General features: G+C 36.8%; 2 protein-coding genes across 3 annotated transcripts in view; one reads left to right on the top strand and one right to left on the bottom strand.

Annotated features, from left to right (window-relative positions):
- Window positions 1-483: 483 nt before the first annotated feature.
- LOC103467953 (uridine-cytidine kinase-like 1) lies at window positions 484-13,605 on the bottom strand. Its single transcript, XM_081609202.1, has 15 exons — window positions 13,364-13,605; window positions 12,233-12,420; window positions 11,877-11,983; window positions 10,508-10,678; window positions 9,348-9,419; window positions 9,026-9,215; window positions 8,890-8,951; window positions 7,263-7,279; window positions 5,956-6,054; window positions 5,794-5,887; window positions 4,860-4,922; window positions 4,642-4,764; window positions 4,334-4,441; window positions 3,050-3,206; window positions 484-1,588 (listed from the first exon to the last, which is right to left on the bottom strand). The coding sequence occupies exons 1-15, from the start codon at window positions 13,444-13,446 to the stop codon at window positions 1,521-1,523; spliced, it is 1,602 nt and encodes a 533-aa protein (XP_081465328.1). The 5' UTR covers window positions 13,447-13,605; the 3' UTR covers window positions 484-1,520.
- Window positions 5,972-16,588, top strand: part of emilin3a (elastin microfibril interfacer 3a) — a 42,415-nt gene continuing 31,798 nt past the window's right edge. The window contains exons 1-3 of one of the 2 annotated variants that reach the window (XM_081609200.1): window positions 5,972-6,080; window positions 10,577-10,757; window positions 14,966-15,100. In XM_081609200.1, coding sequence (XP_081465326.1) covers window positions 10,695-10,757; window positions 14,966-15,100 — 198 coding nt within the window. In that variant the 5' untranslated portion in view covers window positions 5,972-6,080; window positions 10,577-10,694. The remainder of the gene's footprint in view (window positions 6,081-10,576; window positions 10,758-14,965; window positions 15,101-16,588) is intronic. The other variant, XM_081609201.1, reaches the window with a different exon arrangement.

The following is a 16,588-nucleotide window of genomic DNA, read 5'->3' as shown; positions in this document are numbered from 1 at the left end:
CAGAATCAGAACTCTGAGTTTAAATTCACATTTTCCTCTTTCTTCCCTTTATTTTCCAGCATCTTTGTGTCTCCAAATCTCTCAGTTTTGGCGCCATGGTCACAACATTTTTTTATCGAGTCGGCATAGCAACCAGCCACATGTATTATTGGCATTTTATATGAATGCATGGCCCCTGAAATATATGAACTACTGCGTTGAACCAATGCAATGCGAGTGTAATATTATACGGTCCTTGCAACAACAATTTTGATGTGAATCTCCTGCAAATTAAAGAACTATTGCTATTTTCTCCACTTGTTTGTCCCATGAGAGCATCAATAAATATCAGAAAATTAAAAAACATGATTAAATGCAGAACCTGTGTGAAATTCAGTGATATAAATCTAACTTTTTTAAGTAAGTGGCGTCTTGAAGGAGCCTATTGGGAATGTTTTAAAGGACAGTATTTGAGTTTGTGGTGGCATAAATACCTTCAAATAATAAGAAATAAAATAGTTTTTTTATTATTATTTCCATCGTTATCACAATAGTACCACAAAATATTGTGACAAAATTCAAATTCCATGACACATTATTGAACCATTTCATTTGAATATGTTGCTGGAGATGAGAAAACGTTTACATAAATTTAATCATTTATTATTTAATCTTATTGGAACGAGATGAAATCTTTAAGTTTCCAATAAATTTCACACAAAAGCCAAATATCCCAAACGTTTTGTGAAAAGTGCACAGCAGACAGAGTACACTGCAAAACCCCAAAAGCTTACAAAGTAATTTTGGTTTAGTTTTTACTGCAAATATTTTTCATACACGTGAAATAAGACAAAACTAACTTACAAGTAACTTTTCAGCAAGAAACATGAGCAATAAATCCCTAATATTGATGAAAAAGTTCTAGTTCCCTGGCAGATTATTTCACTTGTAGAAAGACATTTTATAAGTTAAATAATCAAAGTGCTTTTTCACCAATATTAAGGAATTATTTAAACTTGTTGAACAGTTATTTACAAATTAGTTGTTTATTTCAAGTAGATATTTGCAGTGGAAATTCTCTGACCAGAAATACTTAGTAAGAAGCTTTAGCAGCTAAGTTTTAATATTTTTGCATAGCTTTAGTTTTTTTGTTTTTTTAATAATGTGAGTTACATGGAGATGCAGCATTTCTTGGAAATGAAGACACTTATCTTTATAACATGCTAAACAAAAAACAAAATGAACATTACAGTGATCTGCTATTTTTCCTGTTGACCTTTTTCTGTCACATTAAACCTACAAAAATATATAAATCTGCATTTTTCACGCATGTTCAGTTTAAAAACAGACAATTCATTCATATCCTGGACTAGATTATGAAATAAATGAAATTATTGCAATGTTTAACCTCACAGGTGATGATGGCACCAATCTTTATAGAAATATTCAGCACATTTGTAGCCGTTTTACCATACAAAAAATGGTCTATAGTGTATAAAATGAATATAAGAATATATCTAATGTCTGTGCCTTAACCAGAGTCACACTGACAGCTGCTCCTGGTTCTCGACCGACCCGTCCGTCCCAAAGTACCGGTCCCCAAAGTCTCCTAAAAACACGCAGCGGAGAAACAGCAAACAGGAAGGAAAAGGAGCAGCGTTAAAAAGAAATTAAACTAAACACATGCAGAAGTTTTTCACAAAATACACAAAAATATAAAACATATAATCATTTCCATTTAAAACAGAAAACCAGCCATTATTTCTGCTGCTACTATTTACTATAATGTTTACTACTATTATGGTTACAGTAATGTTTTGTATTTTCTAGAGTTTTACCCCAGTTTACCTTTTATTTAGGAACACAAAGAGAAATACAGGATTTTAATGCTTTAAAAGTTTTAACCTAATTTAACACTAATTATTTTGTACATAAGACGGTTCCGGTCCAAACATTTGTGTTTTTGATGGTTGAAGATTAGTCACAGTTTCTGCACTCTCTTTTTTTCTGTCAATAAGCAGGCCCACATTAACTCAACATGTTCTCATTAAAAATCAACATTTTTCTAGTTAAAGCTGCAGTTAGATCTAGGTTTTTTTTTTTAGTTTTTAGCCAAAACGCTCCTTTTGTTGTCAAGAATTACTTTTAGAAATGTTTTGAAAAACAATTTTTCGACAATATTGATTTAAATTTTCAATATTTAAAGTTGCGTAGCTCTAAAATGTCTTGATTTTAGTCCTTTGAAATGACAAAATTCAGATTTCTATATGGAGGTCTATAATGTGACTCAGACTGAAACTTTATTTAAATCTAATAAAAAACAGCAGCTTTGTTAACAAACGTCACATTTGATATCTTAGCAACGTTTTTATTTTGAGCTCATCCTTTTTTATCATGCAGTTCTTCTAAAAGATATTTAGTTTCACCAAGTATAGCATTTGAGGTTGCTAATGGTAACTGATATGAATAAAAGTTTTTCTTTTTTGTTGTTATTGTCATTTTGAGATAGTGTTAAGGTAAACAATACTTTATATTTGGATCTTGAACATACATTATGTGTTGCTGCTTCTTTATCTTTTATTTACAGGATCTGAGGTGAGCACTTAAAAAATTTACTCAAGTAAGAGTAAAAAAATAATTGGTAAAAAGTCTGACTAACTGATCAAATGATCAATTAATATTTAAGAAGTATATCTTCAGATTAACCAAAATATACATATTTAAATTAAAATTTTGCTATTTTAAGGACTAAAAGGACAATAATTCATAAAAGTAACACAAAATTACAAAATTTGAAAAACTTTTAAAAAACTTATGAAACTTCAGCAACAACTGCAGGTGTGTGTCTGTGCCTGGTAAACTTCTGGTTAAAACATGTTTGTTTTTCATTCAGTGGATAGAAAATCCAGAGATTTTACTCACATAAGAGCAAAAATACTTCATAATGAAATTACTCAAATAAAAGTACATCTTTTCAAAAAAAGTTACTGATGTAGTTGAGTAAAAGTAACTAGTTACGTCTCTGTTAAAAAGTGGATGAACTGAAACTTAAATGTACGTGGCTGCTTACCGATACCAGGAATGACGTGGAAGGATTCGTCCAGGTCCTTGTCCACAGCCGTGGTGATGATCTTGACCTTTGGGAAGGCGTAGGCCACAGAGTGCACTCCCAGTTCAGCCATCAGCAGCGACACCAGCATGATCTTTTCTTCCTGAACCTCATGATCCTGCTCAGACACACACACCAGAGGGACAGCGGTCAGTGGCTTATGCAGTCATCTTTTTTAAAACATTATACTAATCAAACTTACTAACTAACAATGCAAATCGATTAATAGTTTATTATATTAAAATGAGTTTCACTCGATATGCTTAGACCTTCTTTTAGTATTGTCGTTTGGCCGCCATCCAGCAGAGGGCGCCGCTGGTCATTCTGAGCCCTTAATATAGAAACAAAGATGGCGGCGGGGATATAGCACAACTGGAAAGAGAAACGGTCTAACGGTCCGGTGTGGGGTGGAAAATGCACTTTATGGTGTTACGTTTTTAAATATAAATTCTCTACAAAATCATTAAGTTGATATCTTACTAGCGCTTATTCAGTCGAGCTACTTCAACTTTATTAATCAAATATTATAAATGCGCTACAAAGACGAGAATGTGGTTACAGAAAAGCAGAAGACGCAGAAAAAACGTAAATATGGGGGAAACATGATGATTTCGAGGGCTGTCGTGAGTTAATTCATATAATGGAAAGAAGCTTTTACACTCCTTCAAGAGCAACCAGAGACGGTACTTCTGTATGAACATCTCTCTGTTTCACATATTATTTTCATCGTTCATTTCTCTATTCTGTCACCTAAGAGATTTTTAAATATGTATAGGTTTAATAATGTGGAAAAACGCCACAAATTTCTATTTATTCAATCAATATTAAATAGAGATGATGGCACAAAAATAATGTTAAAATTTAAAGAATATTTGTTTTAATTCAGCATTTTTATGGAAAATGTATCCCTTTGTTATCAAATTCAGTTAGCACTGTTGATAGGAGATAAAACTTAGGTTTCTAAGAAAATGGTCGTTTATGAATTAATAATTAGTCGATTGTAAGATAGATGACATGAGATCATTTCAGATTTAAAAAAATGGAGAATACATTTTTATATTATTCTCAGAAATCTAGAAAAAAACGAAATTTCAGAGTTTGAAGAAGTTGAAATGAACCATCATTCGATTGATAAGCTCAATCAACTTTAGATGATCTCTTTAATCGATAACTTTCATCCCTACCGCCAACCAAACACAGACGAGCGTGTTGAGTGCGGTTGACTCGTAGCTAGTCTCCACCCACCAGCAGAACCCGGACCGCCATCATGGCTGCGGCGCCGGTGGAGACGGTGCTGTCCATCAGGATGACGTGATCCTCGCTGATGTCTTTGGGCAAGCGCAGGTAGTGCAGCTGGCCAGGCCAGAGCAGAGGGGAGAGCGGTTGCCACGGTTACAGGCACAGGACAGGTAGTTGCCACGGAGACAAGCATCACCAGGAAGAATTTTTTTTATATATATATATATATATATAAAAGAACAATGGTGGAAAGTCATTTTGAGACGCTGTGTTGAATAGCAAACGGGTCGGGTTGGGTCGAGGGTTTCCGCTACCTCTGGCTCGCCGGAGTCCATGTTGGTCTGGATCAGGATCTTCCCGATGCGGACGTCCTTGCACACGGCCCTCAGGGCGGGCTCCATGGTCTCTCCTGCCCTCAGGATGGAGACGCCGGTGATCTGCGGAGGCGAGGAAGAGGAAGAGGAAGTGGAGCGAAGGCGAGGAGAGGAGAGGAGAACGCTCAGCAGGAAGCTAAGAGAACGTCGCTGCTCACTCCTTTCCCCTTGTAGCTGCGGCCGTCGTAGTCCGGGCCCTGCGGAGTCTGAACCACACAGGGCTGCAACAAGGAGCAACAAAGAGAGAAACACAAAGGAAAGTTGGTTTTTTTAGCTGACATGGAGTGAAGTGGGTGAAGCATCCAAAGAAATTACTCTAGTGAAAGTAAAAGGCAGCCGTCAAAGAAATTCATCCAGTAAAATATTGACTTTAACTCATTAAAGTCAATATTTAATGACTGTAAAATAGTCATTAAATATTTGGTAAAAACGCACTACTTCAACATTTTAAACTCAAAGCAAAAAAAAAAGTATTTGGTAAAAGTTTACTTTAGTACTGTGTAACTGATCACTCTGATTAATCATTTCATATTTAAAAAAAATACATAATCAGACAGACCAAAATATAAGAATATGTTGAACTTTTGGCATTTTAAAGGTCAAAGTGAAAGTAATTCATATAAATAATATAATCAAAATCAGGCAAAAGAAACATTTTTCCAAATTAATTTCTTTAAGTATAAAACTTAAAAACTGCAGCTATGTGTCCATTTGTTTCTGCAAGATGTTTTAAGTTAATAAATGCTTAATATTGATGAAGAAGTTCCAGTTTCACTGACAAATTGTCATTTAAAACAAGTCACTTTTACCATGTCATTAATGAAATAACCTACCAGTAAAACTAGTACTTTTTAATACATTTTAAGTCATTATTGACTTAAAATGTATTAAGTCAATAATGAGTACTAAGAAACTACACAGAAACTAAACCAAAAATGCTCGGTAAGATTTTGTGTTTCTGCAGTGAATTGATCCAGAACACTATTGTTACATTTTTATTTTATTTTTTTTAAATCAGTCACCTCAAGGACAGCAAAGTGCTTAAAATGCGAGGCTGCATGTTTTGAACACCAGTTTTCTAATTCAAACCACCTGAGAGGGTAGAAAAGTCAGAGCGTGTTCGATGAGAAGACGCATTAATCTCTTTGAGTAGAAGATGAACTCATCTCGGCTCGTCTCTCTGTTCCTGCAGCAGAGAAACAACCTTCAGTTTAAATACGGTTGCTCTCCAGGTGAACCTGCGTGCCGCCGTACCTGATGATGGTGTGCAGGCCGCGGACCTGCGGCGAGCTCTCCAGCACGCTGAGCGTCTGAGGCAGCGGCTGCGTCTGCTGGACCGAGGCGAGCAGAGCTCTGGAGAAAACAAGATAAAGAAAAAGGTTTTTACTTTTATTTACTCTGACAGAAACACAAAGTCCAGCCACAAGTTCACATGCACTCATCTTAGGACTCGGTACATTTTAAAAGCATGAACTGGATACAAATGTTTGAATTTCCACTGAATCAGCAGAATTAGAATCAGATTTATTGACCAAGATTGTGTGCAAAAACAAGGAATCTGACTGGTTATAAAGCGCTCAGACCTAAATTATAAATATATAAACCTTAGAGGAAGTAAAATAAGATTAGAGGAACAATATGCTAATATTTGCAGCCATTTCTATACACAAAATGAGTAAAACAGGATTGTTGTTGTCCAAATATGTTTAATTCGCTTCACGGCAGAGCAGCTAACCCTTCTAGCTGTTCATCAGAGTGACATTTGACAAGTATTTTATGTCTAATTTCTAGTGCAAATGTCTTAATACACTTAAAATAAGACAAAACAAAACAAGTAACTTTTCAGTAAGATGGGAGCTTATTAAACATCAATAGTTCCTCACTATAGATGAAAAAGTTCTAGTTTCACTAGCAGACTATGGCACTTGGGAAAATGTCCTGTTACAAGTGAAATAATCTGACAATGGAACTAGCACTTTTTCATTAATGTTAAGGAAATATTTACTTATAAAATGCTCCTGTCTCTTGGTAAAAAGTTACTTGTAAATCAGTTTTGTCTCATTTCATGTTTGCTAAGATATTTTCACCAGAACCGCGGCACAACTTGGTAAGATTTAGTGTTTTTGAAGTGCATCTACCATCTGTGTAGCACTGATCTGAAGGTAAATGTCCAACCAGAATGTGTCCAGAATGTGTGGGGTCTGCAGGGATGTTATCGGCCCTTTTCCTGACCCTAGACCTCTACAACTCCTGGATGGAGGGAAAAAATGGTGTTGTTGTTGTTGTTTCATCCGTCTGAGGGAGATTTGTTGGATGTTCAGAAGCAACCAACAAATTCCCTCTGAGAAAAGTTTAATGGTTCGACAAAACAAAAACAACGATATACGTTGATGATCACTCAAAAGAAAATAAATCCTTAAAAGTCCAAAATTAATAAGATATTTGTGGGTATGAAGAATGTGTGTAAACTTCTGACTAGGTTAAAGTTCACACACAGGCAATAAATCCGCCATCGAGTCAAGTTTTAGTTGCTGGGGAAGCTCAAATATGTTTCAGCGTACCTGACACTGAGCTCACGCTGCACAAAGAGAAAAGAAATTAAATGAAAAGACACAGAAAATCAAAGGAGAAAAGACTGTCAGGGAGAGAAAAGTGTTAAACCTCTAAAATTTCCCCCCCAAAATCCATCATTAAAACACAATAATCCTATAAAACTCCTGGATCAGACGGACATTTAGATGCGTTTAAAGGCCCAGTTCTAGTTTGAACCGCATAAAACTCACGCAAGCTAAGCTAAAGATTGTTTTTTTTTGTTTGTAGCTAAGCTAACGATTGTTTTTGTTTGGTTGTTTTTTTTAGCTAAGCCAGAGATTGCTTCTTTTTTTTTAGGTTTTTTTTTTGTTTTGTTTTCTTTAGTAAGCCAAAGATTGTTTTTTGTTTGTTTTTAGCTAAGCTAACGATTGTTTTTTGTTTGTTTTTTTAGCTAAGCTAGAGATTGTGCTGAGCAAGAAAAACATCCAGAGTTTATTAGTTTGGGATTTTCTGGTCTCTTTCTATGTTTCTACGTATTGATCATAAAATCTTGGTTAAACAGTCGTTTAGAAAACAGATTCTAATATGTGCAAGGAAACAATACCATATTGTTCAGTTTTAAACAGGGCCCTGTAGTTTTCTAGTATTTTATTGATGGTTTTTGTTTTTAAAGTACTAAAATTTGTCTACAGGCCACTAAAATCAGTTCACCGTGTTAAATGGTTTAATGTTGATAAACCGTATAAGTCTGAAAAAATTATATGTTAACGCTCTAGCTCTCACATCAAGCCAACTTTTTAACTTATTCGTTTCTCCATAATAATAACAATAATAATAATAATGAATTAATATTTGCTTGAGTTTTAGTTGTTGCCTCTTTTTCTTCATGTTTTTCTTACGTCTTTTAAACTGCATATGGGGTTCACCAAGGTGCCATACTGGGAGAAATGTAATATATAATAAATAACTGGACAACATTTGCTTGAATTTTAGTTGTTGCCTCTTTTCTTCAAAACTTTGTTTTTTAAGAAAAAAAAATCTGTGTCCCATCAGGTTTACTGAAGCCACTGTCACACAATCAAAATTCATTTTATTTTTTTGAATAGATACAAATTAATTTCTACTCTTAACTGCTTTTCCCCCCCATTCTATAGTTGAAATTCCCTCAGAATTTCACGTTTCATTGTTTTCCACCAAGGAAACATATTTTTTTCCTCTAGTAAATCTACAATTTGCATATAAAAGAAAAAGAAAAAAATTAAGCTTTTAATTATGATTTTCTATGCTGTTGTACAGAAAACAAATGTTTAGAATCAGTGTTGCAGACAATTTTCCATACAGGATAAAATAATACACTAAAAAATTTAAAATATACATATTTGGAATAATAAAAAATAAACCAACAAATTAACTTTTGTTCTGGAAAAAAAACTAGCTTTTTAGAAATTTAGAAAATATATTAGTATTTGTAAAGTGTGGTGATGACTGAAATTAATAATAACATTTATAAAGTAAAAACTGGGAAAAGTTAAGTTGATTTTTAATATTTCTACAGCTTTAAAAGAGTATTTTATTCCGTTTTATAGTCACAAACGAAGCACAATAAAATAAAAGTGTGTTACATCTGTTGAACACATGGGGGCGCCACATGCTAACCTCCTCCAGCTGGCTGTGGACATGCTGGACTATCAGATCGATGGCCACCATGTTCCCACCACCTTCACAAGGGAAACATAAGTCAGACTTTGTTGGAGCATCGTTCCCTGTCCAAGATGGCCGCAGCGGCGCAAACCTCGAGGCACGACGATGTCGGCCAGCCTCATGGTGGGTTCAATGTACTGCTCAAAGGCAGGCTTCACAAACTTGTTGTACTGCTTGATGACGCCTTCAATGTCCCGGCCGCGCTCTGTGATGTCCCTGCGGAGCCGGCGGACGAGTCTGATGTCTGAGTCTGTGTCCACGAAGATTTTCATATCCAGCAGCTGCAGGCGGGCAGAAAGAGAAACACCTTCAGTCGCTCCGACTTCAGCGGAGCGGCTGCAAACAGCAGCAGCTTCTGATTGTTTCACAGAGAGTTCTTCAAATAAGGAGGAATGAAAGATGTGCTGCCATACCTGAAGAAGCTCTTTGTCTGCAAAAGACATTATTCCCTCAAATATGATAACACTCGCGCCGTACACATTTTTCTGCAGAAAGAGAAAATGCCAAAGTATGAGGAGGAGAAAAGAAGAAAGCAGAAACAAGTCTGAGGGACAATTTAATTTCGCTTTGCTTCTACAATCTCAAATTTAAAAATTCAGGCCTCAAACATACAACGCTACATTCTTTTTCTCAAAACTATCAGACATGTTCTCAATTTACTTGTTACACACTGCAAAAAAACACAAAATCAAGTATTTTTGGTCCAATTTCTGGTGCAAATATCAAACTTTTCAGCAAGACATAAAAGTTTGTTTTAAGTTAATCATTCTTTAATATAGATGAAAAAGTCTAAGTTACACTGGAAAATTATTTCACTTACAATGTGGTGGAAATACAGAGGAGGGAAAAAATGTTTACTTTGAATGAATCTGAGAGAAATCCACGAGTTCACATGAACTCATCTCGGGCTTGAATACATTTTAAAAGCATTAATTGGGTGCAAATTTGTGAATTACCTGTGGATATTTCACCAAAATTAGAATCAGATTCATTGACCCAAGAATGTGTGCACAAACTAGGACAGAATACATTTATAAACTTTAGAGGATATAAATAAGGATAAAGGAACAATATGTACATGCATTTACAACCATTTTTAATATATAAAGTGAGAAAAATAGGATTTTTGTTTACTTTTGCTTCATGGTGAAGAAGCCAACATCAGAAAGACCACACTGTAAAAACACAAAGTCTTACAAGGTATTTTTGGTCTAGTTTCTTGAGCAAATATCTTAGTACACTTGAAATAAGACTAAATTCATTTGTAATTGAATTTTCATCAGGATGTGAGCTCGTTTTGAGTCAATAATTCCTTAAAAAAGTACTAGTTCCACCGGCAGACTACTTCACCTGTAACATGGGAAAAATGTCTTGTTGTAAGTGAAATAATCAGCCAGAATGGTTTCATCAATATTAAGGAACTATTTAGTTAAAACAAGCTCCTTTATCTTGCAGAAAGCTACATATAAGTTAGATATTTGCACTAGAAACTAGACAAAAATATTTGTTTGACTTTGTATTTTTGCAGTGCAATAATAAATGCGCTTTGATCCGCGATCAGAGCAACACGTACCCAGTCTTTCTGCCTCCCATGTGTGGTGAAGTCATACACTGGGATCTTGACGCTCTTTCCCTGCTTCAGCTTTCGCAACGTGGCCACCAGCAGCTCAAAGTCGAACGCCCCCGGATGGTCAAAGTTGTAGTCGTTCTGCGCTGCCAGGAGCTGCTCCTCTGGGGACAAAACCTGCAGCCAACGCAGCATGGAGGCGACTCAGAGGAGCTTCAAGACGCCGCGAAGCCGCAGGAAAACAAGCAGCTCTTTGGTAAATCATTCTACCTGTTCGTCACGCCAGAACCTCTGCTATTTGGTCCACAATCAAACCGAGACTAATGGACTATCAAGTGACGTATTATGACGTAAATTCACATTTTGTACGTTTCTGTTCCTTCGTTTGGGTCTAAAAACAGCCAAAGCACTTAAAAAAAAGAAACATCCACACGTTTTTTTTGTCAGTAAGTTAATGTCTTTGGGTGTTTGGAAAATGAGCCATTTCAGAAACCTCCAGAATCTAATGCCGCAAATCAGCAGGCAATGCCCGTCACATAGCAACCACAGTCAAGCCCAGCCGCTACCTAGCAACCAAAGCCAAGCCCAGCTGTTACCTAGCAACCAAAGCTAGGATTCCAAGCCCAGCTGGGTTTTTTCAGAATCAAAATTCCTTCCTTTCTTGCATTGTGCAAGAAAGGAAGAACAATGAAATAAATAAAAAAATAAAGTAGAGACACGTAGAAACAACTGGGACGTTAAGGAAAATTTAATTAATAAATGATGATCAGGTTTTAGATGAATTAGCTGTTCTTAAGGCAACAACAACTGCTCTTGGGCCTTAATTGTTTTTTTGTTTTGTTTTGTTGTGCTGTACAATGGCTGCTGAAAAAGATAAGTGTTTGGTTGTTATCAGAAAGAAACCACTTGCTGCATTTTTGTTGGTTGTTGGTTGTCCAGGAGGCTTTACTAATGCTTTTCAAAGATGTACGGCTGTATAATTGCGCATCCAATTGCAGCGATTTTCACGTGCGAGTGCAAACGTTGAGTTGCTAGCTACAGCTTATTTGGATTTAAAATGAGAAGATGCATCAAAACAGCTCATTCTGAAAGGAGCTCAAACTGAGCAGACTAAAATCTAATTTTTAAGAATAATTTTGTCCAAAAAAAGTAACAAACATGCATAGATCTATCCTAACCTGTTCACTTTTAATAGCAACAATGGCATAAACATACATGATACATGCAGACAAACAGAGAGCATGTTAAATGGTTCTATCTGTGACTGAAAACATCGGCACAACAAAACAGCAAGAGGATGAAAATACTTCCTCCTAAAGACGATTTCTTCCACATATAAGCATGAGCAACGTACAGAAAAGGAAGAACTGCTCACCTTGTAGAAAGAATCCATAGACAGAAGCACAACCCAGGGCACATCGAGCGCCTCGATGATCTTGTTGGCCACAGTGGTCTTCCCTGAGGCGCTGCCCCCACACAGCCCTGCAGACACACAGATCTCAGCTGTTCTGGGTGAATCTAATGCTGGTATGAATGACTGATTACATTAAAGTGTTCATGGACATCACAGCCGGCCCAAGATAATGAGAGTTAAGCGGCTGCTTGGGGCCTCCACACCACCAGGGGGCCCCAAAAAACACCAAGCCAGTATAAATGCCCTGATGGACATGAAGAGAGAACGGTACAAAATGGTGGACTCTGTAACATGAAGGAGGAGAAACGGCGTCATACCGATGACGAAAGCCTCTTTGGACTGAGCGCCGTGCTCGTCGTACCAGGGAGGGCGGCCGGCGATGTAGATGGTACGTGTGCCGGTGCGGAGCAGAGGTGGTTCCGTTTTACTCAGAGAGGTGGCGCTCTTCCTGCGGGGTGCCCCAGCATGAGGCAGGAGCCGGTCCAGCGAGTCCTCTCCGCTCCCACTGCAGCACAGCAAGCAGCAGGCGGGTCAGACAGGACGCATGTCGAGCTGCAGCAACAGATCTGATCTGATCCAGCTTCATGGTCTATGGCAGCATTTCCAGAATAGCTTCAGAGTTCAGCTTTAACTTCTGATGATATTTTTCACACAATAAATCCAAATGCTTGGTGATGCTGTGAGGTTTAATATTTCTCTCTCTCTAAAACGAACACAAGTCACATTCGCTTTGGTCTCCTTCTCTCAGGGTTATGATGCGTTTCTCCTGTCAAAATTTAAAACACTTAAAGACTGAAATGTTCAATTTCTTAGTTAAAACTAAACACCTGTGATGAATTTGGTAAAATTTCTGGAAGACTTGTAAAGATGGGGAGAGATGGATGGATGGATGGATGGATGGATGGATGGATGGATGGATGGATGGATGGATGGACAGTAATCTTAGCTTTATATTTCATCAGTTGACCTGAATTCAAAGTCCAAATAAAACGAAAACACGCATGCCAAACAAGATGGCCGCCCTGGGAGTACTGCTATGAACTGTGGAAATCCAAGGAGTGCGTTGGTAAAACCAAAGTTAAAAAAAAGCCCAGGTTTTACAAAAATTAAATTGCCAAAAGACAAATATTCAATCAATCGATATACCGTAGTCAATTTATCGCCCAGCACTCATAGCGGCTACAGTTAGCCTGAATGTAGCTAGCAGTGCTGCTAGCTAAACTCAGACTCTCATTTTTTATGAGACATGAATGGAAATGAAAACTAATGACTTTCCCATTTGAATCTGAGACACCGAGCCAAATCCAGATCCTGCACTTCCCCTGACCTCTGACCTCTGAACACACCGCGTTTGGAGACCGTTCTCTCTCCACATATGAAAACCGTCATGGGGGGGAAGTATTCCTCCCACCGGTGATGAGCAACAACACGGTCCAGTCAGCGCTTACCTGCGGTCGCTTCTCAGTGACCAGCACCCGGAGATTCGGGCTCCGGTGCAGTCAAGCAGAGACATATCCGATCCGCTTGACATCTCGCTACTCTCTAGCCGCACGGTTACCGTGGCAAAATCCCCGAAACAACGTGGAGGAACCTGTTGCTGTGTGCAGTTCAGACTGCTGCTCGGCTTGCAGCCTGAACTACCATCGGTAAAGCTGCTCCACGCTGCTGCCACAGCGTGGGACGCTAAGAGGATCACTGACGGAAAAAAGCCGCTCGGCTGGTATAAATAGAGACACCTGGAAACGCAAAGAGGACCAGGTGCTCTTCACCGGATGACCGCCGAGTCCAGAACACATCGGATTAAGCCTGCAGCTATGATTATTTTAGTAATCTATCGATTATTCTGATGATTAATCAATTAACCGCAATCTTTATTATTATTATTATTATTTTTAAACACGTAAAACGGCAGTAACTTTTATAAAGAATATGATTATTACATAAACGCACTGTGTTGTAGCCAAATATTTTTATTCAAGTGACAGTAAAATGTAGCTGTCCAAGAAATTACTCAAGTAAAAGTGAAAAAGTATTTGGTAAAATGTCTATTCAAGTACTGGGTAACTGATCAAATTATCAATCATTGAATAAAATTACATAATCAGATAGACCAAAATAAAAAGTTAAGTGGAAATTTTGGTATTTTAAGGATGAAAATGACAATAATTAATATAAGTAACAAATAATAACAATAAAAAAACTTATAAAATTTCAGGAAAAACTGCAGATGTGTGTCTGTCTGGTGAAATTTTGGCTAAAACATGTTTGTTTTTCATTCAGTGGGTAGAAATATTTTATAATAAAATTGCTAATGTAAAAGTAAAAAGTACAGTATAGCAAAGTCACTCAAGTAAATGTCACTATAGTACCAACCAGCTGTACCATGTATGTGTTTCATAATCTGTTAACAACAAATAAAAAAAGGAAACAAATGATAATATAACAGTAATAGTACCACAAAATATTGTGTTAAAATTCCAATGTCACCTTCTGCTAGTAAAAATTGTATATTGACATATATTTACTTAAGTTTTCTGTTCAAATGTTCAGAACATCTGATTTAATATTTAAAACGTCATCAGACAAAAATATAAAGTTATGAGCAAATTGTTTTATTTAAAAGACCAAAATGACAAAAGTTACACAAGCAGTATAACTACAAAATAACAAATTGAGTCTGAATGAATATTTTAATCATGAACCCAAAACACAGACAGATTCATGTTATTCTCTTGGTGGATGGAAATCTAGAGGTTTCCTACCGATCGGTGACGTATGCCGTGACGTAATTCCCATCACTTACTTTTAACTCCGTGTTTGATCAACAACGATGTAAGTGAACTATTAAATACACAATAATATGAATATTTAGTCGTCGCTGTTGTCACATATGGATGACGGATGTTTTGTTTGGATGAAGAAGCAGAAACAAAGCGCGTCAGTGTGAATGTGGTCAGCGTTACGTCACAGGATAACCAAGCTGCTGCGGAATGGATGCGGTTAATAAACGCGTAATTATTTGTTTTCCTGTGTTTGTCATTTAAAAACAGGTAAAAGCAACGAATGGGAGCGGGATGTACCTGTCCGAGCGGGAAGTCATTATTTTCTGTCTCTGCATCCGCCGGAATCCTGCATCGACTGCAGCCTTGAATGGAGTCAGACTTGGGCACGCTGGGGGATTATGGGTAATGTAGTTCATCACAACCATCATCATTAATCTGTCTCCAGAGGTGGGCAGAGCGGACAAAAACTTTACTCAAATAAGAGTAACGCTACTTCATCTTATTTTTACTCAAGTAAAAAGTAGCCATCCAAGAAATTACTCGAGTAAAAGTATTTGGTAAAAAAAAAAAAAAAAATCTACTCAAGTAACGAGTAACTGATCAAATTATTAATTATTTAATATTTAAAAATGACATAATCAGGTGGACCAAAATACAAGTGGATATTTTGGTAGTTTAAGGACAAAAATGACAATAAGTCATACAAGTAACAAAGTCAAATAAAATAAAAATTCAATAAAAAAAATTTAATCTAACAAAAACTGCAGTATGATGAATAAACAAAAGTTTTTACTCAATTTTACTTGAGTAGAAATACTTCGTAAAAAAATCACTCAAGTAAAAGTAAAAAGTACAGTGTAGTAAAAATACTCCTAAAAGTGTTTAGTTTTTCAAAAAAAGTTACTTAAGTAAATGTAACAGAGTAAATGTAGCTAGTTACAACCCAACTCTGTCCATCTCACATCTCAAAACAACTGACACACAAAGAAGCGCCGGTGCTTTAACAGTTTTGTTTAATAATTAAATTTTTGACATAAAAATTCAGACAATGTTTAAAGATACACATGAATATAATAATTAAGCAGAAATCAGAGCAGTACAACATTAGATCAGATTGTCATGATGCTTTTCTCATCACAGTTCACAGTCTGTAAAGATGGCGTCTGTCCGTCATGTCGATGTTGAGTTAAAATCGTTCAACACCATTCTGGATTTATTCCTCATCGGAGCGTCCAGTTTCTCCAGCTAAGATATTCTTCCAAAAGAACCTAGAAGAATAAAAACACCATCAGAAACATTCAGTGCAGTTATTTTTCGGTGTCCCAGCTGCAAGCAGCTGCTTCTTATTTCATCCAGACAGTATGATTGGAAACAGCTGGGACGGCTTCACACACAAAGGAAAAATCCACCAACTGACATGTTAGAGCTTGTTGGTGAAGCCTGCGCCGTAACAAAGTGTAAAAACAACAATTTGCTGTCACTGGAAAAGACAGAAGGACGGTTTGTTTCTGAGCAGTTGCCAGGGAACAGACAGAAAACAATCAATCTTACAATACTCTGGAAAAACAGCACAATATTGTTTTTTTAATTAAACATTGAAGAAATGCCACAGAATGAGAGGTGAGCACTGTTAAATGTTCTCTTTTCTTTAAAGCTGACCTGTTATGGTTCCCTGATCAGTTTAGGAAAGATCTATGGTCTATACAAAACATGTTCTTCACATTTTTTGAACAAAATTATTCTAAGATTTTAGTTTTGAGCTCCTTTTAGAACAAGCTGTTTTATGGCCTCTTATCACTTTAAATCCAAATAAGCTGCTGCTGGCCAAGCCGGCTGTCCAAATACGCTGGAGCTCCGATTGCATTGCTAAACGAGGCTGAGCTCAGCTGG

Source organism: Poecilia reticulata, chromosome 7, assembly GCF_904066995.2.
Source record: "Poecilia reticulata chromosome 7, P_reticulata-male-v2, whole genome shotgun sequence".
Taxonomy (NCBI): domain Eukaryota; kingdom Metazoa; phylum Chordata; class Actinopteri; order Cyprinodontiformes; family Poeciliidae; genus Poecilia; species Poecilia reticulata.
Note: the sequence above shows the minus strand (reverse complement) of the source record. Positions and strands in the feature narration are given on the sequence as shown.

What these genes read in the sequence shown, in the direction of transcription:
- LOC103467953 (XM_081609202.1), bottom strand. Translation starts at nt 13,446, where the DNA reads ATGTCAAGCGGATCGGATATGTCTCTGCTTGACTGCACCGGAGCCCGA. An exon ending in GGCCTGCACACCATCATCAG is followed by an intron (nt 5,888 to 5,955) that starts GTACGGCGGCAC and finishes TCTCTGCTGCAG; the next exon opens with GAACAGAGAGACGAGCCGAG. An exon ending in TGACTTTTCTACCCTCTCAG is followed by an intron (nt 4,923 to 5,793) that starts GTGGTTTGAATT and finishes TCCTTGTTGCAG; the next exon opens with CCCTGTGTGGTTCAGACTCC.